Raw genomic sequence first — 27203 nt, 5'->3', positions numbered from 1 at the left:
CCGTTATTTTTCTAAGAGGCACTGCCTCTGGGAACCTTGTGGAAGCACACATGATGGTCAGCAAATATTGATGTCCAGCCTTAGTTTTGGGTAAAGGGCCCACACAGTCAATAATGACTCGGCTGAATGGCTCTTCAAAAGCTGGAATTGGTTTTAAAGGGGCGGATGGGATTTTTTGATTTGGCTTTCCCACCAGCTGACAAGAATGGCAAGATTTGCAGAACTCCGCCACATCCCGTCGCAATCCTGGCCAGAAAAAATGTACCAATATTCTGTCACAGGTCTTCTTCCCTCCCAGGTGCCCGGCCAAAGGTGTCTCATGCGCCAAACTCAATATCTCCTTCCGGTACGGCGGTGGAACCACAATTTGGTAATGAACTTTCCACTCATCATCTGCTGGCACCTCGGGTGGTCTCCATTTTCTCATGAGTATTTCCCCCTTCATGAAGTACCCCACCGGTATCTTCATAGCCTCTGCCTCTGTAACGGCTTTCCCAATTAAACTCCGGATCTCCGAGTCTCCGTGTTGTTCTTCAACCAGTCTCTTTCGGACCAGCACTGTTTGCTCAACCTCGTTCCCCGAGGTCTCCGACGTACACTCCATTTCCTCCTTGGTTCCAGATGCCACCTGTTCCTTAAGTTCTTTGATGACACTCCCCTTTTTATTATCTCTTTCAGAAGTTTCTTCCAATATCTCTAAGGAACCCAAATCCACCTCACTTTCCTTCTCCTTCTCTTCAGAATGCTTTCTATCCATAGCCCGAGTCACTGCACAGGATGGAAAGATACCCGGAATCTCCTTCTCTAACCGTGTGGTGTTATTTTCCTTACTGGGCTTTTCAATCAACATTGGATTACCAGAAACTCGACCACCGGCCAAATCATTCCCGATAATAAAAGAGATTCCCTCTACAGGAAGAGTGGCTTGTAAACCTACAGTGACCGGTACGGACACCAAATCAGACTTCAAATGGATGACATGAAGTGGAGCTTTGACATTGCCACCAACCCCTTGTAAAAGAACACTAACACCAGTTGCCGTCTTCTCTGATAATGGCAAAATGCCCTCAAGCATCAAAGATTGATGTGCTCCTGTGTCCCTCAATACCCTAACAGATCTCTGGTTAGTCGCGTCTCCATCCAGTGACACAAACCCCTCTGAAATGAAAGGTTTGTAACTCTCTTGAACAAGGTCGCTCCGTGATGCCGTAACTTTGGCATGGGAACCTTCACAAGGCTCTGTTCTCCAACAACGATTTCTCACATTTGCCAATGCATTCGGAGTTGTACTAATCTGATTCCGTTCCTGATTTTTCCTTTTCATGGTGTAACACTGGGACATCAAATGCCCAGGTTTCTTGCAAAAGGCGCAAGTAGGCCCGGAGGAAAAACTCGAGGTCTGCCTCGAGCCACCCGGAAGATAAGTCTGTCTCGGAACTGTTGTCTTCTGCTCCCTAAAAGTCGTGGTATCAGATTTGTACTCATAGTCATCTCTAGGTCGCCTCCATGAATTTTTGTCCTCCGCACCTGATTTACCATAACTCCCCTGGCTAACTCTAGGCGAGAAGTTAGGTTTGCTGAACCCCATCTTGTGTGTCAAGGCATAGTCATCTGCCATGGTTGCTGCCTCATACATCTTTGGTACCTTCCTCTCATCCAGATGTACTTTAATGTCCGCATGGATACACTGTTGGAATTCCTCCACCAGGATCAATTGTCGCAATAGATCGAGTCTTTCCCGACTTCTTTTGAATCACACCACCGATCAAACATGGTTTCTATTATTCTGGCAAACTCCACATGGGTCTCACTCTCCCTCTTCCTGGCGTTCCGGGATTTTTGCTGGTAAGCTTCAGGGACCAATTCATAGGCTTTGAGAATGGTTTTCTTCACTATCTCATAATCTGCACATTGCTCAATCGGTAAAGCCGAATAAATATCTTGAGCTTTACCCACCAGAACACTTTGCACTGACATGGTCCAGGACTCCTCCGGCCATTTTAGCATTTGAGCCACTTTCTCAAAGTGTAAAAAAAAACTTGGCTACCTCCTTTTCATTGAAGAGTGGAACCAGCCTAACATGTCTGCCAACATCCCATGTGTTCTGACTAGTTGTCGAACCCGTCGGCATGGATGGTACCTCTCCCCGTTCTCTCATTAACTCCAGCTCCTTGACTTTAATTTCCTGCTGAAGCGCTATTTCACGTTCCCTTAACTCCCTTTCGGCTTTTCTCGCCTCTGCTTTTATCCTTTCCTCGTGTTCTCTTTCAACTCTCCTTTCCTCTGCTTTTTTCTCTTCTAACCTTTCCTGGAGTTCTCTTTTCTGTGTTGCTCTTTTTTCCTCGAGTTCACTTGCAGCTCTCCTTTCCTCTGCCTTTTTCTCTTCTAACCTTTCCTGGGGTTCTCTTTCCTGTGCTGCTTTTTTTTTCCCTCGAGTTCTCTTGCAGCTCTCCTTTCCTCTGCTTTTTTCTCTTCTAACCTTTCTTGGCTCTGCAATTGCATCTCCATTTTTTGGAGCTCCACATTTTCTTGTTCTTCTGGTAACCAATCCAAGGCTCCCTCTTTCCATGTTCCTATTTCCACCATAGATTCTATCACCACTGTCTGCATCTCTGTTTTCTTCATTTTAGCTCGGACCTCCAAGCTAAAATGTTTGGCCAATATCAAGAGTTCTGATTTTAGTAACGCTCGGAACTGTGCCTCACTCGGGGTCGCTGCAAACTTCTCTGCGTCAAACTCCATGGTGACTATCCGTTAGCACCTGTTAACCTTCACACAAGAAATTAATATATATATATATATATATATATATTTATTTTTTGGAAAAATTTGGGAATGTTGGAAAATTTTCCAAAATTGGAAAATTTGGCAATGCTTGGGAATTCTTTCCCAGACGAAATTTAAGGAATTTAATCCACCGTCCGAGATTTAGGGAATTTAATCAGCAAAGCCGAGTCCCCAATTTTCCACAGTACAAACCCCCAATTTCAATCTGGGTCAATCACAAATGGATGTTTTTAGGGAATTATATCCCAGACGAAGACACAATTTCGAGCCCACGAGTCAATTGGACGAGCCCCCAATTTCTGTTACGGGTTCCTCTACGATCTCCTGGTCTCGGTAAACCTCCGAACCCCGAGAGGAGCCCCGGCAGAAAAATATGTTATTCTGTGTTAGAAATCAACAGTGAGACCACACCAATGATTATAAATGAACAGATATTGTATTAAAATCACACACAAGAATAACGGTACAACAAATGGCAATTAAGAGTGCACTTTATATACCTTATCGCTTAGGATGGTACCATCAACTAAAGTCAGATAACTCACTGCGCTCCCTGCGAGTGAAAAGGACACTCCTCAATGTCTCTACAACCTTTTCCAAGGCGAAGGTGATTTGCTTCAGCGGTCGCGAGAACGAAATCCAGTCGAAGCACGAATCGCGTACAGCTGGCAATGGCAATCGCCCTGCCGAAACTGTACAAAGGCGCCCTCCAGAGGAGCACCTTCACCGCTCACTCAGCAAACCGCAACGTAATTGGAGACGAAGCGGTCGCACACCCACATCCCTGACAGACGGTAGGATGTTGGGGTAAAGCTGATGCGAAGCAAAACCTTTGTAGGTGTCCGAAGCGTGGGGTTCAAAATGGCCGACGGCTCTTACTTGAGTCGATGCGACTAGGCGAGGATTCGTCGAAATCTCAGCGCCCAAACCTGACGACGCAGATTTCTCAATTCCAGCGATAATTCCTATCGCCGGATGTCCTTTCAAGGAACTCAAAATTCCCTCGCGACTTTCGGTAGACCACGCTCGCTACGGAACCTCGACGTCACGCGTCTCCTCCAATTTTTTTCACCACGCCTCTCCCTCTTCTCTGCCGTCGTCTTCCAGTTCGGTTTCCGGTATCATTTAAAGTTAGCCTTTTTAACTTTAGATAACTGTTCATGAAAAATAAACCTTTTGAGAATAATAATAGTACATAATATCAGAAATATGTCAAGTGGGTGAAAACCAAAACAACGGAAGTTACGAATCCGTAACAGTACATGATGATAGTGATAATGGTATATGATGACCGTGATTATGGTACATAATGATAGTGATAATGGTACATGATGATAGTCACAATGGTACATGATGATAGTGATTGTGGTACATGATGATAGTGATAATGGTACATGATGGTAATATGCTTGTGAGATGGCCATTTTTTTTTTTATCGCTTCTGTGTTTCTTTATTTCTTTTCCATTGAGCTTCAGTGTGTCTGTCCAGGGCATAACTTTTTTTTACCATTTTAGCTTTTGTCATCAAATCTTCAACAAACATTTATTATGAGCATTATATATATATATATATATATATTTATTTTATATATATATATATATATATATATATATATATATATATATATTGTTACAGACGCGGTTGTGGATGTTGGTTTACCGAGCGGTTTGGTATGACCGCGTCTGCACGTTTACCCGATTATACTCGAACGTTGCCGAGTCGCGCTACGCTAAATCAATTGAGGAAAAGGACACAACGGCTGGGTTAAAATGACACGACACCAAGGGTTCAGTTCTCAAGACCTCCGGAGGAGGTTATAATATTGCGGAAGGTCAGATTACAGGGATGAGAGAGACAGCATAGTAAGGTAGGCACTTAATTACGGTCTTATAATAGCCCCGACAGACGACAGATAAACAGGACAAAACTGACTCACACGGGGATTGATGGCAAGGAAAGGCGGGTAGTCGATGGCTCAAGGTGCACTCTTGGCTCAAGGACAGAATCGACCCAGTCCGGTCCAAAGATGCGGGGAGGTATCGTCGCGCTGGGGGTGGCGTCCTTTGCTCTCCGTAGTTCAGGCGCATCTGACCTCACATCCGGTAAGTCGCTGCGTATCTCCGGCGGGGAGTGACACGCCCTCGGCTCGTTAGCTCCGCGCCAGATGGAATCGGCCCGCCGCTTCTCACTGGCTGCGGGGGGTTACCGGGCTCCGCCCCTGACGAGGAGCCGACAGGCAGCCCCTTCGTGGTAACCCCGTCGACGCACATGGGTAATGGTGGCTAACCGAGCCGGAGTGAGGACGCACACTCCCCGCGTGCTGTTGTGGTAGTTGTTGTTGTAGTTGTGGTTGTAGTTGTTGTTGTAGTTGTTGTGGTAGTTGTTGTTGTAGTTGTTGTTTGGGGAAGAAGATGGGAGGAGGTATGGGAAGGTCCTAAACTCACTACTGGTGCCATATAATCACATTCTGGTGCAACGAAGAGTCAGAATTAATGGAAACGAGTCCTTAACTGACATAGACTAAGAATAACTAGCAAGATGTCCGAAAGTTGTCTACGTGAGATGCGGTGGACCTGGGCACGACATTTAATGGGGGAAAAAGGGGAGGTCGGTTCTACAGAGTGTTATTTACAGGCAATGGGACTAGGGAATGGGGGATTGGGGATAGTTGGGGAGTGTTGGGGAAATAGGGGAATATTTACAAGCGGATATGGAGGCCAAATGCCATATCCGCAACATTGCACCCTTCTCTACCCTCGGGGCGTCCCGACCCGATAAATTTTTACCTATTTTAGTGTGGCACTCAGATGTAGTTCCCTCTACTATTAACTCTACCCTGAGTGCGACAGTTTTACAGATATTCACAAATGAGTAAATATGTCCCCCTGCGACGTTGCACCCTTCTCCTCACAGAAACACACCCACAGGATAACCAAATCGCGGAAAGAATTCTCAAACGAAACATACAGCCGGTAGGGAGCATTATTTACACAAGACTACTTTATTTACAAGACTAACCCAGGACCTGTGATTGTTCTTTCTGGGGGGGAGACAGTCTGCTCTGCATCAATGCACCATTAAAGCACCCAAAAACGCACCAAAGCACCCTCAAGCACCAATCGGTGCAGTCACCATTGTTCATGAAAATAAAAACAACAACCCCTAACCCTGCAGGTGTCTCTTGCTCTTCGGCTCCCTCTGCTGGTTATTATTATTGTCTTCCAGTTGTTGTCTTTCTTTCATTTTCTTACTGGCGGCCTATTTGCAATAAAGTGTGCCCCATGTGTCTTTTTTTATTTTCTTTATTTATGGCCCACAGGGCCGACTATGTGTGGTTCACCTGTGGGGCATCGGTGCCCTGTGGCCAAGGTCCGCCAGCAAGATTTCGGGCCCTCGTGGCCGGTTCCAGCAGAGGGGCCATGCCCCAACCCATGGGGTCCATCAGTGGTGCTCGGCCACAGGCATGTGGTCCATAATGTGGTGCATCGATGCAGACAGCTGGTTCTGAGAGTGCCGGGCGCACAATGGCCGACTCACGCACGCTCCCCTCGGCACCCAATGGCGCACAGGTCATGTGGGAGACAAAAGGGGAAAGACAATGAGCGAGGGGTAAGGTCACAAGGGTACACATCAATAAGGCAATGCAAGGCGAAATGCGTACGGAGGGCGAAGTGAGGAAGCTCGTCCCTACCGTACGTCACCCCCCTGTCACCTACCCTACCCTTACCCCATATGTACAAAAATCTACACATTTACAAATTCGTCACTACTGTCACGTCTTCCCCATATTTCCCCTATACCAAATTCGTCTCCACAATCCCTCTATCCAAAATTTGCCATCACCAAATTCATCATCAATCCTCATAAGGAGGAAGAGATGGAACAACAAAACACAATGTCACACCCACGTCATGATGCGTCTCACATTCCAAACATCTGCACAATAAAATAACAAAACATGGCATGGTGTGGAGGTACGTCATCACAGGTGAGTGCATGTAGATGGTGCGAGGAGACTTCAATCCTAACTATCCTCTAAATGACATTAACACACTTTACACTACCCGGGGTCTTTCCCTGCCAATCCATTGGCCAACTTACTCTATGGGTTCTAACAACCAATTCCCATTGACCAAACTGTGGTGCCTCTCAATTTGGGGTCTCACTCCCCCGATTCATCTCCCGGTGCCCTCGCACAATTTCTGGGCCGTGACGTGTAGCTCTCCCAGCAGGTCTACCCACCTGCACACCTCCACCACTGTAGTTGCCACCCGAGCTTACCTGCTCCTTACCCTAACCTAACTACCTGGGGAAGGCCCTCTGGCGCTCTCCCCACTCGGTGCCCTCTCTGGCACTGGGCTACCCGGGTCCGTCCTCCGGATCCTCGGGCCCCACTGACACTAACGGCTCCCAGAGCCCACCTGCGGCCTCACCTGGCCGACATCCTCACAGTGGTGGAGTGCCCAACCAACTACACACGCTAACAGGCTACACGCCCAGCCATTTCCACAACACTAATGCACCCATCCGCAATACCATTCTGCAACCGCACCACAAATGCCAATATCCAACCACAATTTACCTATACCCTCTACCTAACACTTACACTACCCGCCCCGGGTACTCGTGAAAGGGGTCCACTCTTCCCCCATTCACACCTTCGCACCATGCACACCACTCCGTACCACTTACTCCAACTCTCTCCACACACCTGTACTTGCACACCTGTGTTCTCACACCTGGTGCCACCTGCACCCTTCTCTCCCCAAGCGCATTCGCGCTGATCCACAACACTCACTACTCATACACTGCTCCACACACCTGTCCAGTTCTCACACCTGTTCAATTCTCACACAGCATCATCTCATCTAACTACTCCCCTCTGAAACTTGCGCTTCCCAGTCGTCCCTTTAAACTATTGCGCTCCCACGTCATTATCATCCACACTAATCTACCTGCGTCCCCACTACAGGTATCAGTCACTAACTAATCTTAACGTTACCTTATGTCATCTTCGCTAGATCCCTACAATATAACCTAACCCACCCGGGCTAGTTTTCACTGCCATACACCCCATAATCTATTGCTCCTTTGCCCCACCATGGGAAGGGTGGCAGGGATGCCACCCTTACCCACCGGGCCTATCGCTCCTCAATCCCCCAGTCCTCTGGCACTAATAAGCCCCCCTTATTCAGAGGTACTGGGTCCCGCCTCGGCATCTAAAGCCGAGGCAATCCACGGGGGCGCCTGCTCGCCGGTGTAAGGTCTTATCCGGTCGGCGTGGACGATCCGAGGGAGGGCTCGTGGCCCCATTTTGATCTTAATGACCACGTCACAGATTTGTGACAGGACGACTCCTGGGCCTTGCCAGGGGGAGGTGAGTTTTGGGCACCTTCCCTTCCGTCTCCGGGGATTAAAGAACCAAATCTTCATCCCCGGAGCGTATTGACTCCCCTGGCTCCGGTCGTCGTACCTGCGCTTCATCTTTTCCCCCGCCAGATGGAGTTGGCGGCGGGCGAAGGCATGGACTAGCTCCATGCCTTCCTCTAGGTGACGTGCGTACCCCTCCCTCGGCGGGTTAACCACTGTGTCTGGCACGGGACCGCATAGCAAGTCGGCGGGAGCCCGTAACTCCCGCCCATACATAAGCAACACTGGACTGCATGCGGTGGCCCCGTGCTGGCTGGTTCGGTAGGCCATAAGCAAATAAGGGAGATGTTCGTCCCAGTCATCCTGACGGGTGGCGGTGAACAGTGCCAGTTGTTGTATCAATGTTCTGTTGAACCGTTCCACCATCCCGTCAGATTGTGGCCGCAAGGGCGTGGTTCTTGTTTTCCGAATTGACAGGAGACTGCACACATCTTTTAGCAATTTGCTCTCAAAATTTCGTCCCTGGTCGGTGTGCAACTCCTGTGGAATCCCATGCCGGCACACAAATCCTTCCACGAAGGCCTGCGCTACCACCCCTGCTTCTTGGTTGGGGAGGGCGTAGGCCTCCGGCCACTTGGTGAAGTAGTCCATCACAACGAGGATGTACTTATTACCTAGGCGGGTGCGGGGTAGTGGGCCTAGGATATCCATGGCCACCCGCTCTAGGGGGGCCCCCACCTGGTGTAATTGAAGGGGGGCCCTCATCCTCCGTGCTGGTCCCTTTTTGGCAGTACAGGCGTCGCATCTCCGACACCAGTCCTGTATGTCGCGCCCCATATTCACCCAATAAAACCTCCGGCGTACCTGCGATGTCGTCTTTGTCCTGCCCAAATGGCCGCCGGGGCGGGTACCATGCACCTGTTGCAATATATCGGTCTTAAATTTATTTGGGACTACCACCAGCCAGGAAGTTCTATCAGAGGGAACCTCCACCCACTTGCGATACAAGATGTTATCCTTCAATTCCAGGGTCTGCCACTGAGCCCAATATGCCTTAGTTTGCGCCCCGAGGGGGGTGACCTCTTCCCCCTTTGGTCTATGCCCCAATTTGACCCAATTGAACACTGGCCCCAGGACAGGATCCTCCTGCTGGGCCGTGCTCCATGCCAAAGTTCCGAATTCCTCATCTGCGGTTAGTGGCAAAATTGGCCCTCTCACCCGGGTTGCCCGGACAACGAGGGTCGGGTCCGAATCGCCCAATTGTTCCCTCTCCTCGTGTCTCGCACAAAATTTGCAGTTTTCCCCCAGACAAGGACGCCGAGAGAGTGCGTCCGCATTACCATGGGCCTTCCCGGCCCTATGGGCCACATCAAAATCGTACTGCTGCAACTTTTCCAACCACCTTGCAATTTGGCCCTCCGGTTCCTTGAACCGAAGGAGCCATTGCAAGGAGGAATGGTCAGTTCTAACCAAAAATTTCCGCCCGTACAGGTACGGGTGAAAATGGTTCATGGCAGCCAGCATGGCCAATAACTCTTTGCGAGTGACGCAATAATTTCGCTCGGGCCTACTTAAGGCCCGACTATAATAACCAATCACTCTCTCCACGCCCTCCTGTGTCTGAGACAAAACTGCGCCCAATCCTTCCTGGCTCGCATCCGTGTCCAGGGTAAATGCCCCCTTGTAACTTTACAGTCCCCTTTCTCACCTCCTTCTCCATGCGCTCCTTACAGTGCCTCACCTCCTCGCGCACTCCTCCGACCTCCTCACTCACTCCTCTTCTGATCTCCTCTCCCATCACTTGCATCTCCTGCCCAGATGCCACCCTCATCTGCTCCATTTCCTCCCTGTGAGCATCCAGTTTGGTTTCTACCCCCATTCTGACCCCCTCTATCTGCTGCCCCATTTGTTTAACTTCCCTTTCCGCTTGGTCCCTCATGTCCCTCAATTTGCCTTCCATACTGTTTTCTAACCCCTCTAACCCCTTTTGCATCCCTTCCATTTGATTCTCTTGAGCGGCCATTCTGTTTTCTACCCCCGTTAACCCATTTTTCACCTCTTTTATCCCGTTGTCTAACCCCTCACCGGTACCCCTCGCTTCGTCCCTCATTACCCCCATTTGCTCACTCTGAGCCTCCATCCGGTTCCCCATTACCCCCATTTGGCCCTCTAATCGCTCACCCTGAGCCCTCATTCCCACAATTTGGTCTCCCATTCGTTCCATAAGGGCCCTCATTTGCAACATAAAAAGGTTCGGATCCACCAGGGGCGCTGCCACGGTCGCGGTCGCCGCGACCATCGAGGCGCCATTTTGCGCACCCGCAACGTCGGGCGCAACGACGCTATTTTGTGCGTCTGCTACCCTCACTGCTTCGCTCTCCTTATGTCCCTCTATTTGGTCCTGGATCGACCCTGCCTCACTCTCCTCTACCGGACCCCAGCTGTCTTGATCCGCCATAGCGCGACTTTCAAAATTCGGGTTTTTATATTTTGTAAAACACAATCAAATTTCGCCGTTATAATTTCGAGCGCGGGAAACGCGCTCCGGATCGAATTCTACCTCCCAACACCAATTGTTACCCTAGCGGTACAATTGGTGTTCCAAAATTTGGGCCAAATAAATTTAGTCCCAGGTCCGAATCCGACACTCCTGACACCAATTGTTACAGACGCGGTTGTGGATGTTGGTTTACCGAGCGGTTTGGTATGACCGCGTCTGCACGTTTACCCGATTATACTCGAACGTTGCCGAGTCGCGCTACGCTAAATCAATTGAGGAAAAGGACACAACGGCTGGGTTAAAATGACACGACACCAAGGGTTCAGTTCTCAAGACCTCCGGAGGAGGTTATAATATTGCGGAAGGTCAGATTACAGGGATGAGAGAGACAGCATAGTAAGGTAGGCACTTAATTACGGTCTTATAATAGCCCCGACAGACGACAGATAAACAGGACAAAACTGACTCACACGGGGATTGATGGCAAGGAAAGGCGGGTAGTCGATGGCTCAAGGTGCACTCTTGGCTCAAGGACAGAATCGACCCGGTCCGGTCCAAAGATACGGGGAGGTATCGTCACGCTGGGGGTGGCGTCCTTTGCTCTCCGTAGTTCAGGCGCATCTGACCTCACATCCGGTAAGTCGCTGCGTATCTCCGGCGGGGAGTGACATGCCCTCGGCTCGTTAGCTCCGCCCCAGATGGAATCGGCCCGCCGCTTCTCACTGGCTGCGGGGGGTTACCGGGCTCCGCCCCTGACGAGGAGCCAACAGGCAGCCCCTTCGTGGTAGCCCCGTCGACGCACATGGGTAATGGCGGCTAACCGAGCCGGAGTGAGGACGCACACTCTCCGCGCGCTGTTGTGGTAGTTGTTGTTGTAGTTGTGGTTGTAGTTGTTGTTGTAGTTGTTGTGGTAGTTGTTGTTGTAGTTGTTGTTTGGGGAAGAAGATGGGAGGAGGTATGGGAAGGTCCTAAACTCACTACTGGTGCCATATAATCACATTCTGGTGCAACGAAGAGTCAGAATTAATGGAAACGAGTCCTTAACTGACATAGACTAAGAATAACTAGCAAGATGTCCGAAAGTTGTCTACGTGAGATGCGGTGGACCTGGGCACGACATTTAATGGGGGAAAAAGGGGAAGGTCGGTTCTACAGAGTGTTATTTACAGGCAATGGGACTAGGGAATGGGGGATTGGGGATAGTTGGGGAGTGTTGGGGAAATAGGGGAATATTTACAAGCGGATATGGAGGCCAAATGCCATATCCGCAACAATATATATATATATATATACATACATATATATATATATATATATATATATATATATATATATATATATATATATATATACATACATATATATATATATATATATATATATATATATATATATATATATATATATATATATATATATATATATATATATATATATATATATATATATATATATATATATATATATATACAGTGTATTCAGAAAGTATTCAGACCCCTTCACTTTTTCACATTTTGTTATGTTGCAGCCTTATGCTGAAATCGTTCAAATTCATTTTTTCCCTCATTAATCTACACTCAATACCCCATAATTACAAAGAGAAAACAGGATTTTAGAAAGTTTTACAAATTTATTAAAAAGAAAAAACTGAAATATCACATTGACTTAAGTATTCATACCCTGTGCTATGACACTTGAAATTTAGCTCAGGTGCCTCCCATTTCTCTAGATCATCTTTGAGATGTTTCTACACCTTGATTGGAGTCCACCTGTGGTAAATTAAATTCATTGGACATGATTTGGAAAGGCACACACCTGTCTATACAATGTCTCACAGCTGACAATGCATATCAGAGCAAAAACCAAGCAATGAGGTCGAAGGAACTGCCTGCAGAGCTCAGAGACAGGATTGTGTCGAGGCACAGATCTGGGGAAGCCTACAAAAAAAAATTCTGCTGCATTGAAGGTTCCCAAGAGCACAGTGGCCTCCATAATTCTTAAATGGCAGAAGTTTGGAACAACCAGGACTCTTCCTAGAGCTGGCCGCCCGGCCAAACTGAGCAATCGGGGGAGAAGAGCCTTGGTAAGAGAGGTGACCAAGAACCCAATGGTCACTCTGGCTGAGCTCCAGAGATCCTGTGTGGAGATGGGAGAAACTCCCAGAAGGACAACCATCACTGCAACACTCCACAGACCTGGGCTTCATGGCAGAGTGGCCAGACGGAAGCCTCTCCTCAGTGAAAGACACATGAAAGCCCACTTGGAGTTTGCAAAAAAGCACCTAAAGGACTCTCAGTCTGTGAGAAACAAGATTCTGTGGTCTGATGAAACCAAAATTGAACTGTTTGGCTTCCGTCTGGCCACTCTATCATAAAGCCCAGATCGGTGGAGTGTTGCAGTGATGGTTGTCCTTCTGGAAGTTTCTCCCATCTCCACACAGGATATCTGGAGCTCAGCCAGAGTGACCATCGGGTTCTTGGTCACCTCTCTTACCAAGGCCCTTCTCCCCCGATTGCTCAGTTTGGCCGGGCGGCCAGCTCTAGGAAGAGTCCTGGTTGTTCCAAACTTCTTCCATTTAATAATTATGGAGGCCACTGTGCTCTTGGGAACCTTCAATGCAGCAGAGATTTTTTTGTAGGCTTCCCCAGATCTGTGCCTCGACACAATCCTGTCTCTGAGCTCTGCAGGCAGTTCCTTCGACCTCATGGCTTGGTTTTTGCTCTGATATGCATTGTCAGCTGTGAGACCTTATATAGACAGGTGTGTGCCTTTCCAAATCATGTCCAATCAATTGAATTTACCATAGGTGGACTCCAATCAAGGTGTAGAAACATCTCAAAGATGATCAAGAGAAATGGGAGGCACCTGAGCTAAATTTCAAGTGTCATAGCAAAGGGTCTGAATACTTTTGTCAATGTGATATTTCAGTTTTTTCTTTTTAATAAATTTGCAAAACTTTCTAAAATCCTGTTTTCCCTTTGTCATTATGGGGTATTGAGTGAAGATTGATGAGGGAAAAAATGAATTTAAACGATTTCAGCATAAGGCTGCAACATCACAATATGTGAAAAAAGTGAAGGGGTCTGAATACTTTCTGAATGCACAGTAAAATAGGGATCTCAGGTTTGGGTCACCCTCTTCATAAGGAAAATGATACGTCTGTATTAAAGAGGGTTCCATGTCAGGCCATTGAAATGGCTCCAGGGTTAGAAGACTGTGTTGTTGTTGTTTTTGTAACACCCAGAGAGTTTTCTCGAACAACCGCGCGGCATCGAGAGTTAACCTCTCCGGGAAGTGTTACGGTGTCACTGTAAATACATGAGCGATTGATTTCTGAGCGGAAATACGGCCCAGGTTGTCTGGACAGAATTGCCTGACTTTCCCTACGTTTCCTTTTCTAGCTGAAATTTAGCTTACGACAAGAGTATTGCATATAGGTACTCGGACGTACCTTTGTGTGCTGTGAAGAAGTATAGAGCACAGTGTACTGTTAGATTGGTGGGGGGGGGGGGGGGGGTCCATACCCTTGAGAGAGCACCATGACATTCACCACAAGTCGTGAACCTTTCCTTGACTAAGAAAACCCATCCTGGACAAGTTGCCTCTCTGTAGACAGGGTGCGGACATTTCCACTGAGCAGTCATGGTGTTGGTGTTGGCTTAGTGGTTAGGGTGCTGGCTTGGGATCCTAGGATAGTGGTTAGGGTGCTGGCTTGGGATCCTAGGATAATGGTTAGGGTGCTGGCTTGGGATCCTAGGATCCTGGGCTCGAATCCCGGTCGATCGCTGAATTAACACCAGGGGGGTTGACTCAGCCTGTCATCCTTCCGAGGTCGGCAAATTGAGTACCAGTTCACTGGTAATTCCCTGTGTGTCATAAGAGGCGACTAACAGGGTTGGCGGCAGGAAGAGCATCCAGCCATAAAACATTGCTTCAAAAAGGGGACCACGGTGCCCGAAAAAAGGCCAACATCTGCTCGGTAGGGAAAAATGGCCTCTAAAGGTGGTTCTTTCTTGGTTTTAGTCATGGGAATCCAACTCGGACCAGTGAGATCAATGCCAGTAGGCTTTAACATCTTCGCCGTTCAAGTGGTTGTGCTTCAAATGAAATGTTTGTGTCGTAGATGCCACGAAGTCTTCCAACTTGTTTCCCGTTTTCTTTTTTGCAGTTTCAAAACCCCACTCAGCAGCATCCGGCGTTCAGGTTCGGTACCGTACCCAATGGCAGCACTGAGCGTAACATCCGCAACAACTATCCGCACATGCACGCCTACATGTCAAAGTTCAATCAGAAAAACGTGGAGAGAGCCCTGGTCAGCCTCAAGACGGGGTACGTCCTACCGCGCCGATCATCTGCACATGTGACCACAATGTCGGCGGTAACACGACCTTATTCACAGATAGCGTCTGTCCTTCCTTCCGCGTTGGCAGAGAGCTGTTTCACACCTGCAACGGTTTCAACATGGATTTAAAAAACAATGTGCTTGGGTCGTCGTTGACATGGATCTAAATGCCTTTGCTTATTTATGCAGACACTACTTTACCCAATGGCAGCACTGAGTGCGGTATGTATTCACCCCTGTTTGTTACTTGCGAAATTGAAGACTCGCAAGTGCATTGTTTGGTCTGGTCTGTTTGTTTGTTACTTGCGAAAATCGAAGATTTTGCAAGTATATTGTTTGGTCTTGTGCGTTATTCTGTTTGGATGTTTGTTTGTACGTCAAGCGCCTACAGGTCAAATTTTTACTCCGATCTTCACGAAATTTCACCACCTGGTAGAGTTGGTCATAAGCAAGAAGACAATTCTTTGGTATACTTAGTCGAGGCATGAGAGCTAACACATAGAACATATAATAAAGGGAGCAGGAGACGAGAGGGGGGAGAGATAAATGTACAGCAGCAGGGAACAGGGATATCTGTGGAGGGGAGAGGGCTGGGGCGGGGTACACGGGATAAACAAGATGGACACTACAAATACTTTCAGGAAAGAAAACAGGGAATTTGAAGGAGGTGGGTTTGGGGTGGATTAATGGGGGTAGAAAGGATCAAGGTTTTGGATGGGACATAAGAGATGGTGGTGAACGGCTGTTTTGAAGACCTAGAGGGAGGAGAGGGATTGAAGAGAGTGAGGGAGTTTGTTCCAGAGGCGGGAGAAAAGAGGAATGACGGAGTGAAGGTGAGCAGAGAGTCTTGATTTTGGCAGTTTCACCAGAAGAGGGTTGCTGGCAGATCTTGTGCGACCTATAGGAATATTTGGGGGACAGAGCCCAGAGAGAGCAAGGGCAGCAAGGCCGGAGAGGAGTCGGTAGACGACAGAAAGACCACCAACCTGCCTGCGGTGAGTGAGTGAACGGCCCTCGGAGTTAACTTCATCGTGGGAGATTCCAATGATTCTAAAAGCCTTGGTTTCTGCAGCGGTGAAGCCGAACTAGGTGTGAGGCAGGACCACCGGCCCAGAGGGGAGAACAGTATTCCATTGAGCTGCGGATGAAAGCCTTGTACGTGGTGAGGAGCTCAGGTGTGCCAAGGAAGACACCCTTCTTTCACCTGAAAAACATCGCCCGTCTCCGCTCATCCCTCTCCTCCACGGCTGCAGAAACCCTCATCCACGCCTTCATCACCTCCCGTCTGGACTACTGCAATAGCCTCCTCTATGGTTCACCCTCAACAATCACCAATAAACTCCAATACATTCAGAACTCCGCTGTCCGTCTACTCACCCATTCCCGGACCCGTGACCACATCACCCCTGTCCTTTACAAGCTTCACTGGCTCCCCATCTCCCAGAGAATCCAGTACAAAATCCTCCTCTTGACCTACAAAGCCCTCCATAACCTGGCCCCATCCTACCTGGCTGACCTCCTCTCCAGACACATTCCCACCCGCAACCTCCGCTCTGCTGGTACCAACCTCCTGACACCCCCCCCCATCCGGACCAAATTCAGATCCTGGGGGGACGGGGCCTTCTCCATCGCTGCTCCCACCCTCTGGAACTCACTACCTCACACCATCAGAGACTCCTCCTCACTCACCACATTCAAAACATCACTCAAGACCCACCTGTTCAGCACTGCATTCAACATTCAACCCACAGCATTTAACCCCTGACTATCACTTCTCCTTCTCCCTCCTTTTGCTTTAAATATTTCCCTATTGATTTTTGTCTTTTTGCAATTGTTGTTTCCATGTTTTATTATGCATTATGTTTTGCACTCTGTCAAAGCGCCTTTGGGCTTCATGAAAAGCGCTATACAAAATAAATGAATTATTATTATTATTAAGGAAGGACTTCGCATGACAGAGGATGCCCAGTCGGCGACTGGCTTTGGAGGCCAGCTTGAAAATGTGGTTTTCTCAGGAAAGGTCATGGCAGATAGTGACACCAAAAACTTGAGTGACAGAACTTCTTCAAGAGGATTGTTGAGAAAATAGATGGGAGGGTTTTCCAGATGGTCTTTTTGGATAGACATCGTGAGGGTGTGAGATATGTCCGGATTGAAAGACATGTTCTACTTGTTTGACCCATTTGTGATTTTATTCAGGTTTACAGAGAGTGGGGAGGCTGTTGCCAGAGAGTAGAATCATCAGCAAAGAAATAGAGAGGATTTTTCAGAGAGTCAGAGAGATCATTGATGAAGACAAGAAAAAGCACAGGGCCCAGAACACTGCCTTGGGGAACTCCAGCCTGAACAGGAAGAGGAGATGAGAGAAACCCATTCAGGGCCACACGTTGCCTATGACCAGAGAGGAAGTCCGCAAGCCATGAGTGGAAGTTTCCATGGATACCATAGGAGGAGAGTTTGGTGAGCATAGCGGGGTGCCAGACCGTATCGAAGGTGCAAGATATGTCAAGGGAGACAGCTCTGATTTCCTGTTTGGCATTGAGGACCTCCATCCATTGTTGAGACAGCAGAAGCAGCATGTCCAGAGTAGAATGACCTGGTCTGAATCCAAATTGATTATCTGAGATCAAGCCATTGGAGAAGAGGAAGGATTTGATGTCAGAAGCGATGATGGATTCCATGAACTTGCTGATTATTGGGAGCAGGCTGATTGGTCTGTAACAACAACAACAACAACAACAACAACAGGCATTTTAAGGCCATTTTCCCTGCTAGAGCAATGGTTAGCCTTGCAGTCCCCGTGACAATCTTCTCCATTTTGCCCTATTTTCTGCATCTCCCCTTGTTAACTCCCTTGTCCGCATTTCTTCTTCCACCATCTTTAGCCAAGTCTTTCTCGGTCTTCCCCGTCCTCTACTTCCTTCTACTTTCATTTCCATCACTCTTCTCAACCAGTCACTTTCATCCTTCCTCAACACATGACCAAACCATCTCAACCTGTTCCTCTTCACAGCATCAATCACAGGCAATATTCCCATCATCTTTCGCAATTCATCATTTGTCTTCCTCTCTCTCAACGATACTCCGCACATCCACCGAACCATTCGCATTTCCACCCTTTCCAGCCTTCGTTGCTGCTATACGTTCATTACCCATGTCTCGCTCCCATAAATCATAACACTTCTCACACATGCAGCATACACCTTTCCCTTCAGCTTCAACGACGCTCCCCTCCTCGTCAGCACGCCACTCAGTTCCCAAAAGTTTCCCTTGGTCTGTAGTTGCAAGGATATGTTTTTGCACATTTTTTGTGTAAAGCGGTAATGTTTGTTGATTTCCAAGCAGATGGCAGATGACCTTGAGCAAAAGAGAGGGTGAAGAGAACAGATAGAGGGTGAGAAAGAGCGGCAGAGCAGGATTTTAGGACATGTGGGCTGAAGCCGTCTGGTCCAGTTGCAGAAGCAGAGTCGAGGTTTGACAGCCACATCTCCACCTTGTCGGGAGAAAAGGACACTATTGTTTTTGAGGTCAAAAGACCAACATAGGCCAAAGGTCAACAACTTTGTGAAATTCTAAAATCCTCAATTTTCATCCAATTGACTTGAAATTTCAATAGTATTTGCAAATCAGGTCACTGAATTCAACTGACTGGTGGACATTCTGCCTGGTGGGTCTGAAGAAGAAGATTTTTGAAGGAATTTACTAAGTTGGCCATTTTGACTTACTTAAAGTCACGTGACCAGAATGAGATTTGCCATCTCCGTTACCAGTCAGGAAGAGAACCTTGCTGCCAGTTTCAGCTAGATCGGCCCTGCGGTTTGGCCGGAGAAGTCGAAATTGGAGGACAGACGGATGGACGGTGCACGATGACAAACCATATCTGGAATTCCAATTCCAGATAAGCTAAAAGGTTCCACCTGGCAAATAAAAAGTCCCACGAGGAATAGAAAAGGTGCCACGTGATATAGAGACATTCACCTTTGCTATAAATCAAATGCACACAAATGACATCAATAACCAATGGACAAATCTACACAGCAGATGGGATATGTACCTGGGATCTCAACATCATGAGATGAGTGCTTGAATTGGGACAAACAAGGGTGTGTTCAGTTACCAATTTTCTTGTGGAGAGTTCGCCAAGTGGCTTAAGTACACAAGCAAGCACTCCATTCGAAACCGGTGATAAAAAACGGCTGGTTGGCAGAGGCTAACAAGGTAACTGAACACTAGCCGACGCTAACAAGGCAACTGAACACTAGCAGATGCTAGCAAGGTAACTGAACGGTAGCAAAGCTTGCAAGGCAACTGAACACTAGCAGATGCTAGCAAGGTAACTGAACGGTAGCAAAGCTAGCATGGTAACTGAAAGCTAGCAGACGCCAGCAATGTAACTGAACGCTAACAAGCTGCTTGGTAACTGAACACACTTACACAACGTGATTTACAAACACTGATTCATTTCACAAACTATATGGTACCCATAGAATGCTTATACCCTGCAAAGTCAACTTGGTGCGCGCCAACTCTTCTGTTTTTGAACGTTTTTTTTTTCTTTGATCCAATATCTAGACCACGTGAGCAATTAAATCATAAAAAAATATTCTCTAATATAATTGTTGCATAGATCGTGCTCAATAAATTTCAAACTGATCAGACGAAGTACCAGCTTGCTGGGATGAGTGATCCCGGTGTGTACCCCGATCTAGAATATGTACATGTACACCGTATCCCTGCGCATCGTAAGAGGCGACGAAGGGTTGGCGTCAGGAAGGGCATCCAGCCATAAAAAAAAACATTGCCTCAAACAGGGAACCATGATTGTCATGGGGCCCGCAAGGCTAACCCCCGCTCTAGCGGGGGAAAATGGCCTTCAAACGATCATTCATTCATTCATTCATTCATTCAGACTAAGTGTTGCACTTGTCGAGTTATGACGTCATAATTAAGGCACCAATGACGTCATCGTTAACAAAACTTATTCCACGTGTGGAGTTCTTTACTATGAGCCACTTTCGGTTTTTTCCATGGAGCACTTTTGGAGATTTAGAGGTCCAACATTTTTCGATTTTTCCAAGATGGCGCCGGCACCACGGGACCTATGACGTCTTAATTATATTTTAAAAATTCTACCGGAGGAGGCGCTCCTTTGGTGAACATTTTGTGTCCATCGGAGTAATAGTTGCAGAGAACAAAAAATTCAAACTGATCAGATCGAGCATTGTACTTCTCTAATTATGATGTCATAATGAAGGCACCGATGACGTCATCATTAACATATCTTATTCCCCATGGGGAGTACTTGGCAATGAGCCATGTTTCAAATTTTTCCCATTGAGAGGTTTTGGAGATATAGAGGTGTAAAGTTTTTCCAAGATGGCGTCAGTCATGGCGTGACCGTGCCCAAGACGTGCCTGGTCCAGGACAACACCGTCAGTCATGACAACAAGATGGCGTGACCTGTGACATCATAATTATGAATTAAAAAATTCCACACGCGGAGGCGCTCCTATGGTAAAATTTCGTGTCAATCGGACCAACGGTTGCTGAGAAAATGAATTTTTAAAATACAGACACACACATACGCCACACTTACGCAACCAAACGCCAAACCCTACTTTTCACTTCGCAAGCGCAGGATAACTAAACAGTGATTTGTTTTTTGTTACAGGAAGCTAGATGCATTCATATATGATGCAGCTGTGCTGAACTACATGGCGGGTAAAGATGAAGGGTGCCGCCTGGTCACCATTGGAAGCGGGAAGGTATTTGCGACCACTGGCTATGGCATCGCTCTGCAGAAGAACTCTCGATGGAAAAGGCCCCTTGATTTGGCACTCCTTCAGTTTATTGGAGATGGTAAGGCTTGTGATGGAGTTTACGGTTAGGGTTAGCATGCACTTGTTATGCAGTGGGTTTAGCGTGCGCTTGTTATGCGGTGAGTTTAGCATGCGCTTGTTATGCGGTGAGTTTAGCATGCGCTTGTTATGCGGTGAGTTTAGCGTGCACTTGTGATGCGGTGAGTTTAGCGTGCACTTGTGATGCGGTGAGTTTAGCATGCGCTTGTTATGCGGTGAGTTTAGCATGCGCTTGTTATGCGGTGAGTTTAGCATGCGCTTGTTATGCGGTGAGTTTAGCATGCGCTTGTAATACAGTGGGTTTAGCATTCACTTGTGATGCGGTGGGTTTAGCATGCGCTTTTGATGCGGTGGGTTTAGCGTGCGCTTGTGATGCGGTGGATTTAGCGTGCGCTTGTTATGCGGTGTGTTTAGAGTGCGCTTGTTATGCCGTGTGTTTAGCGTGCGCTTGTTATGCGGTGTGTTTAGCGTGCGCTTGTTATGCGGTGTGTTTAGTGTGTGCTTGTTATGCGGTGTGTTTAGCGTGAGCTTGTTATGCAGTGTGTTTAGCGTGTGTTTGTTATGCGGTGTGCTTAGCGTGCGCTTGTTATGCAGTGTGTTTAGCGTGCGCTTGTTATGCGGTGGGTTTAGCGTGCGCTTGTGATGCGGTGGATTTAGCGTGTGCTTGTGATGTGGTGGGTTTAGCGTGCGCTTGTTATGCGGTGAGTTTAGCATGCGCTTGTGATGCGGTGGGTTTAGCGTGTGCTTGTGATGCGGTGGGTTTAGCATGCGCTTGTGATGCAGTGGGTTTAGCGTGCGCTTGTGATGCGGTGGGTTTAGCGTGCGCTTGTGATGTGGTGGGTTTAGCGTGCGCTTGTTATGCGGTGGGTTTAGCGTGCACTTGTGATGCGATGGGATTAGGATGCGCTTGTGATGCAGTGGGTTTCGCGTGCGCTTGTGATGCAGTGGGTTTCGCGTGCGCTTGTGATGCGGTGGGTTTAGGATTTTTTATTTTTTATATATTTTTTTGTATGCAGAGTCGAGGCTCGTGAAAGAGCTAACATTTATCAAACAAACAAATCAAACAAACAAGCAAACAAAGTATATAAAAAGGGGAGCGGTCGACAAGATGGGGAGAGAAGGGGAGGAAGCACATAAACACAACATTTGAGAGCAGGGACATCGGGAGATGTGTGGGAGGGAGAGGGCCTGGGGGAAGGCAGGATAGGTATAAAACGCAAGGACACCAAGGACTTCCAGGAAAGAAGTCAAAAGTCACCTGAAAAAAGTGGATTTGGGGTGAAATTAGCGGGGGTAGAAAAGATCAAGGTTTTGGATTGTGGAAGATAAGAGATTGTGGTGAACAGCCGTTTTAAAGACCTGGAGGGAGGAGTGGGATTGAAGAGAGTGAGGGAGTTTGTTCCAGAGGCGGGAGAAAAGAGGAATGAAGGAGTGAAAGTGAGCAGAGAGTCTTGATTTTGGCAGTTTAACCATAACAGGGTTGCAGGCAGATCTTGTGCGACCTGTAGGAATATTTGGGGGACAGAGCCCAGAGAGAGCTGGGAGAGCAAGGCCGGAGAGGAGTCGGTAGAAGACGGAAAGACCACCAACCTGCCTGCGGTGAGTAAGTGAAAGGCCCTCAGAGATAGCGTCATCGCGGGAGATTCCAATGATTCTGAACGCTTTGGTTTCAACAGCGTGAAGACGAGCTAGGTGTGAGGGATGCGCTTGTGATGCAGTGGGTTTCGCGTGCGCTTGTGATGCAGTGGGTTTAGCGTCGCTTGTTATGCAGTGGGTTTAGCGTGCACTTGTGATGCGATGGGTTTAGGATGCGTTTGTGATGCAGTGGGTTTCGCGTGCGCTTGTGATGCAGTGGGTTTAGCGTGCGCTTGTTATGCGGTGGGTTTAGCGTGCGCTTGTGATGCGGTGGGTTTAGGATGCGCTTGTGATGTGGTGGGTTTCGCGTGTGCTTGCGATGCAGTGGGTTTGGATGCCCTTGCGATGCGGTGGGTTTAGCGTGCGCTTGTGATGCGCTGTGTATGGCGTGCGCTTGTGATGTGGTGGGTTTAGCGTGCGCTTGTGATGCGGTGGGTTTAGCATGTGCTTGTTATGCAGTGTGTTTAGCGTGCGCTTGTGATGCGGTGGGTTTAGCGTGCACTTGTTATGCAATGGGTTTAGCGTGCGCTTGTTATGCGGTGGGTTTAGCGTGCACTTGTTGTGCGGTGGGTTTGGCGTGCGCTTGTGATGTGGTGGGTTTAGCGTGCGTTTGTGATGTGGTGGGTTTAGCGTGCGCTTGTTATGCGGTGGGTTTAGCATGCGCTTATTATGCGGTGGGTTTAGCGTGCGCTTGTGATGTGGTGGGTTTAGTATGCGCTTGTTATGCGGTGGGTTTAGCGTGCGCTTGTTATGCAGTGTGTTTAGCGTGCGCTTGTTATGCGGTGTGTTTAGCGTGCGCTTATTATGCGGTGGGTTTAGTGTGCATTTGTTATGCGGTGAGTTTGTTGTGTGCTTGTGATGTGGTGAGTTTGGTGTGTGCTTGTGATGTGGTGGGTTTAGAGTGTGCTTGTGATGCGATGAGATTAGTGTGCGCTTGTTATCTGGTTGGTTTAGCATGTGCTTGTGATGGGGATGTGATGGGATTAGTGTGCACTTGTGATTAGGTGGGATAAATTTTGCATACGCTCGTGATGGGGTTGAGGTGGGTTTGTGATGTGGATATTCAATGTAAGTATATGTTACTTGCATAAAATACATATCTGGAGTAACAAATGAAGTGATATATGTAAATGTAACATGATAGGTCAAACATTAGTGTCACATCACGTGACTGGAGGTCGAGACTGCCAATGAGGAATTTGGATGGCAGAATTCCCCTCTTCCCCTCCCCGATGTGTACCACTCCTGTGATCACAGATCTAATTGGATGGCACGGATATCTGAATTAATTATACCAAGTGGAATAAAAAGCTATGCCGACACAAACATCAGCGTTTAAAAATGAAGGCACCATCAACTACTGTAGTCGCTCAGTAAGCAAGGTTCTAACATCGAACCTAACTAACATTAATTGAACATTTTAATGACCTCTTATATGTGTTGCTGTGATTTTGTATTGATACTTGTACATCCTAAATTCAAATATTAAAAAGTTTATGGCACTTTTTAACAATGTTGGCGGCTATCTTTTTCCAAAAATATTTTGTTGTTGGCGGCCATTTTTTTTTAATGTTGAATTTTGCGCATGTTGAATTTTGCGTTGGCTCCTCGACTGGATTTAAAGAGTATTCTTTGTGTTAGCCGCCTAGCTAAATACAGTGAAACAACAAGAAGATGGATGAAAATGTCATTGGCAGTCCAATGACATAATATAACGAGTTGTGGTGTCACCTCTAATTGAGGAGGTTGAGATAATTTTAAAAGGCAGATGATCCATACTTGATAAGAAGATCTGAAGAATGCTCTATCGTCAAAAGTCTTCATCCTAGTACGAGGAACTACTGCGGATTCCCCTGGTTGGACTGTAGCTTAGAATAATGGCGCAAGCCCTCTTTTGGTTAAAAATGTATGAAGGAACCGGTTTCTTTTTGGCTCTATCTCGTGAATGAATATCTCGCGCAGGTGAAATGGACGAGTTGGAGATGATATGGCTGACGGGGATCTGCCATGGGGAAAGGAACGACGTCATGAGCAGCAAGCTGGACGTCGACAACATGGCCGGGGTGTTCTACATGCTCGTGGTCGCAATGGCGCTCAGTTTACTCGTGTTCGTTGGTGAACACTTTTTCTACTACGTGAGACGACATTGTGTTAAGAACCCCGAGCTGGACAAGCCTGGACTTCTGTACTCCGTCAGCCGAGTAAGCCTCGACTTCTTGTTTCTGCATCTGTTTCACATTGATTCGGACGGAAACCACCCAAATGGACCATTCCTATCAAAGTATTCCAAAGTATCGAGAACATTTTGCGCCCCACCTTTAAGTTGTTCTCTTTCTTTTGTCCAAATGACTACAAAATAGTACGGCAGATAGGTGAAATATTTAGGAGAATTGTGACTTTTGAAGAGTTGGCACACAGTTAGAGTATACCCTAAGGAAGATATTTGGCTATAGGACCATCGCAGATTTGTCCTGTGACAACAATGGCGGACATTTTTCAAAAAAGGACAAATCTGCGGTGGCCCTATAGCCAAATGTCTTCCTTAGGACATACTCTATCTGTGTGCCAAATGCCATGCTTGCATCATGAAAGGCACAATTCCTGCACCTATCTGCTATACTAAAAGGGTCATCAGTCAAGATTGAAATAATCAGGAAGAATAACTGCCGTGTTTTCTAATTTCCTTCCACAGGGCATGTACAGCTGTATTTATGGAGTCGAAGTCACGAAGAAGAAGAAATATCTTCAGTCTCCACAGAAGCTGGTGATGGACACAAATTCAAGCATCACACGACTCCTGAAGACGGCACGCAGCATGGCGAGCTTAACCCAGGTCAATGGTTCTCACCCAACTCCTCATAGAGGAAATCCTGAACGAATGTACCCATCGACTCATGGAATGAACGGTCCTTTCCATCGGATGGCTCTGGGGAACTCTGTGATTTATAACCACAATCCGGGCTCCCATCGCTCGAGTCTGAGGGAGGGCATTTATCCAGAGGATGTGCCACCCCCTCCTCAGTACCGGATTCCTCCCGGTGGGGCTTATGGCTACAAGGAGCCCGACACAAGCCACCATCCAGGCTTGGCAAACACAACCATCCACGAGTTTAGAAACGACGAGTGCAACATGGCTCGGCCACGCTATCCATGGGACAGATCTAAGGATCAGGGTCAGCCGTGCCACAAGGGTCCACTCAGAAGCCTGTCTCCGGCCTATCTAGCGGTACAGAGGGCGTACCGCAACGGTGCTGACCTGGGTCGTGGCTATCTTTCTGACCTCGAGGAAATCCGTGAGCACGGTTCGGATTCAAGGGCCGAATCGGAAGGTTACCGAGAAAAGAATATTCACTACCGCAAGTTTGATCGTAACTTTAGGGACGGCGGGCGTCTCCCTGGTAGGTTTTCACTGAAGGAAAAAGATCTTTATGGAATTCCCCCTCCGAAGATGCTGACCCGTTACGCATCCATGGATTGGAAAGAACCCATGATGTTCGTGAGCAGCACTCCCAACATTTTAGAGCCCATAGGCAAGAAACGTGCGATGTTCAAACGTAGCGACAGCTTTCACGAGAATGAACCCACAATGCAAAACGCGACATCTTTGTCCACCTTATACCACCACCACCACCACCACGATAAAGAGTGCAGTGCATGCAAAGTGAAAATGCACGAGCTTGCACCTTTTAACGTGCACAGGGGAGACAGCGCACAAATGCACACGTGCGGAAACTGCCCGGGCCACTTCGTCAAGCGGTACAGCAGCTCTCACGGCCGCCATTTTTGTCACGCTTGCAAGTACGGTACGGTCCTACCCAAAAAACCGGTACTCGAGCATTATGTTCCAGACAGGCAACAGGCTCACCTATCTGCTGACGACGCCTGCTCCTATAGCTCTTTCTCCTCGCAGAACATGCATCACAACCCCTACAAGGATTCCCATTACAAGATGGCCTACTGCTCAGATTACAACAAGGCCGCAGAGGATGAATACATGGAGGGGAAGTTTCTCGACACAGATGGGGGCGAATCGGTGCACACCGTGTGCTACAGGCCTCCTCACAGCGTGGAGGCCTCGTACGCCGAGTCTGCGAGTTCGCCGTACGCCGACCGTGGCGACTACGCGGCCAATTTCTCCCGGCGCCCCACGGCCGAGCAAGCGCACGACAGACATTTTGTGCCGGGTAAGACGGCAGGACCGGGCATGTCTTGGGCCCCAAAGCAGGCCCAGGCCTCGAAGGAAACGATGCAGCTCTGCGGTCAGCCTTCTGGGCACAAAATGCCTTACTTCTCGAGCAAAGCAGATGGCTGGGCCGTGCCGCGGCCCACGAACAACAGCTACGTCAGGCGCGTTTACACCAAGCTACCGAGCGTGGAGTCGGAAGTTTGAAACTAGTCTTGTAGATATATACATAAACATGTAATCATCTGTACAACAATAATTGTGAATAATGGAAATAATGTTGTACATAGACATTGTAAAGTTTTGCACTCAGAATCTTCCATCTGTTGTGATTTCTTTCTTTCTTTCTTTCTTTCTTTAGCGGTGCATGACATAAAGAAGCTACGACTGTGAAAGAGTTTGAGAATGTCAGAATGGATATTTATGTGCTATTAAACGATTAAGTATTTATTAACAATAATGTATCAAAACGTCATCTCAAAACCAGAAGCTCCACCCAAGTCTCAAAAGTCCGACTCATACATTAG

At 47.7% G+C, this 27203-nt stretch overlaps 1 protein-coding gene across 1 annotated transcript in view; it reads left to right on the top strand.

The window, feature by feature from the left end:
• Nucleotides 1-26993, top strand: part of LOC137424096 (glutamate receptor ionotropic, NMDA 2C-like) — a 430015-nt gene extending 403022 nt beyond the window's left edge. The window contains exons 9-12 of the mRNA XM_068111563.2: nucleotides 14827-14987; nucleotides 20672-20859; nucleotides 24456-24694; nucleotides 25186-26993. Of these exons, the coding sequence (XP_067967664.2) occupies nucleotides 14827-14987; nucleotides 20672-20859; nucleotides 24456-24694; nucleotides 25186-26883 (2286 nt within the window). The 3' untranslated portion in view covers nucleotides 26884-26993. The remainder of the gene's footprint in view (nucleotides 1-14826; nucleotides 14988-20671; nucleotides 20860-24455; nucleotides 24695-25185) is intronic.
• The last annotated feature ends 210 nt before the right edge of the window (nucleotides 26994-27203 follow it).

Source organism: Myxine glutinosa, chromosome 3 (genome assembly GCF_964187855.1).
Source record: "Myxine glutinosa chromosome 3, kmMyxGlut1.1, whole genome shotgun sequence".
In the NCBI taxonomy this organism is placed as follows: Eukaryota; Metazoa; Chordata; class Myxini; order Myxiniformes; family Myxinidae; genus Myxine; species Myxine glutinosa.
Note: the sequence above shows the minus strand (reverse complement) of the source record. Positions and strands in the feature narration are given on the sequence as shown.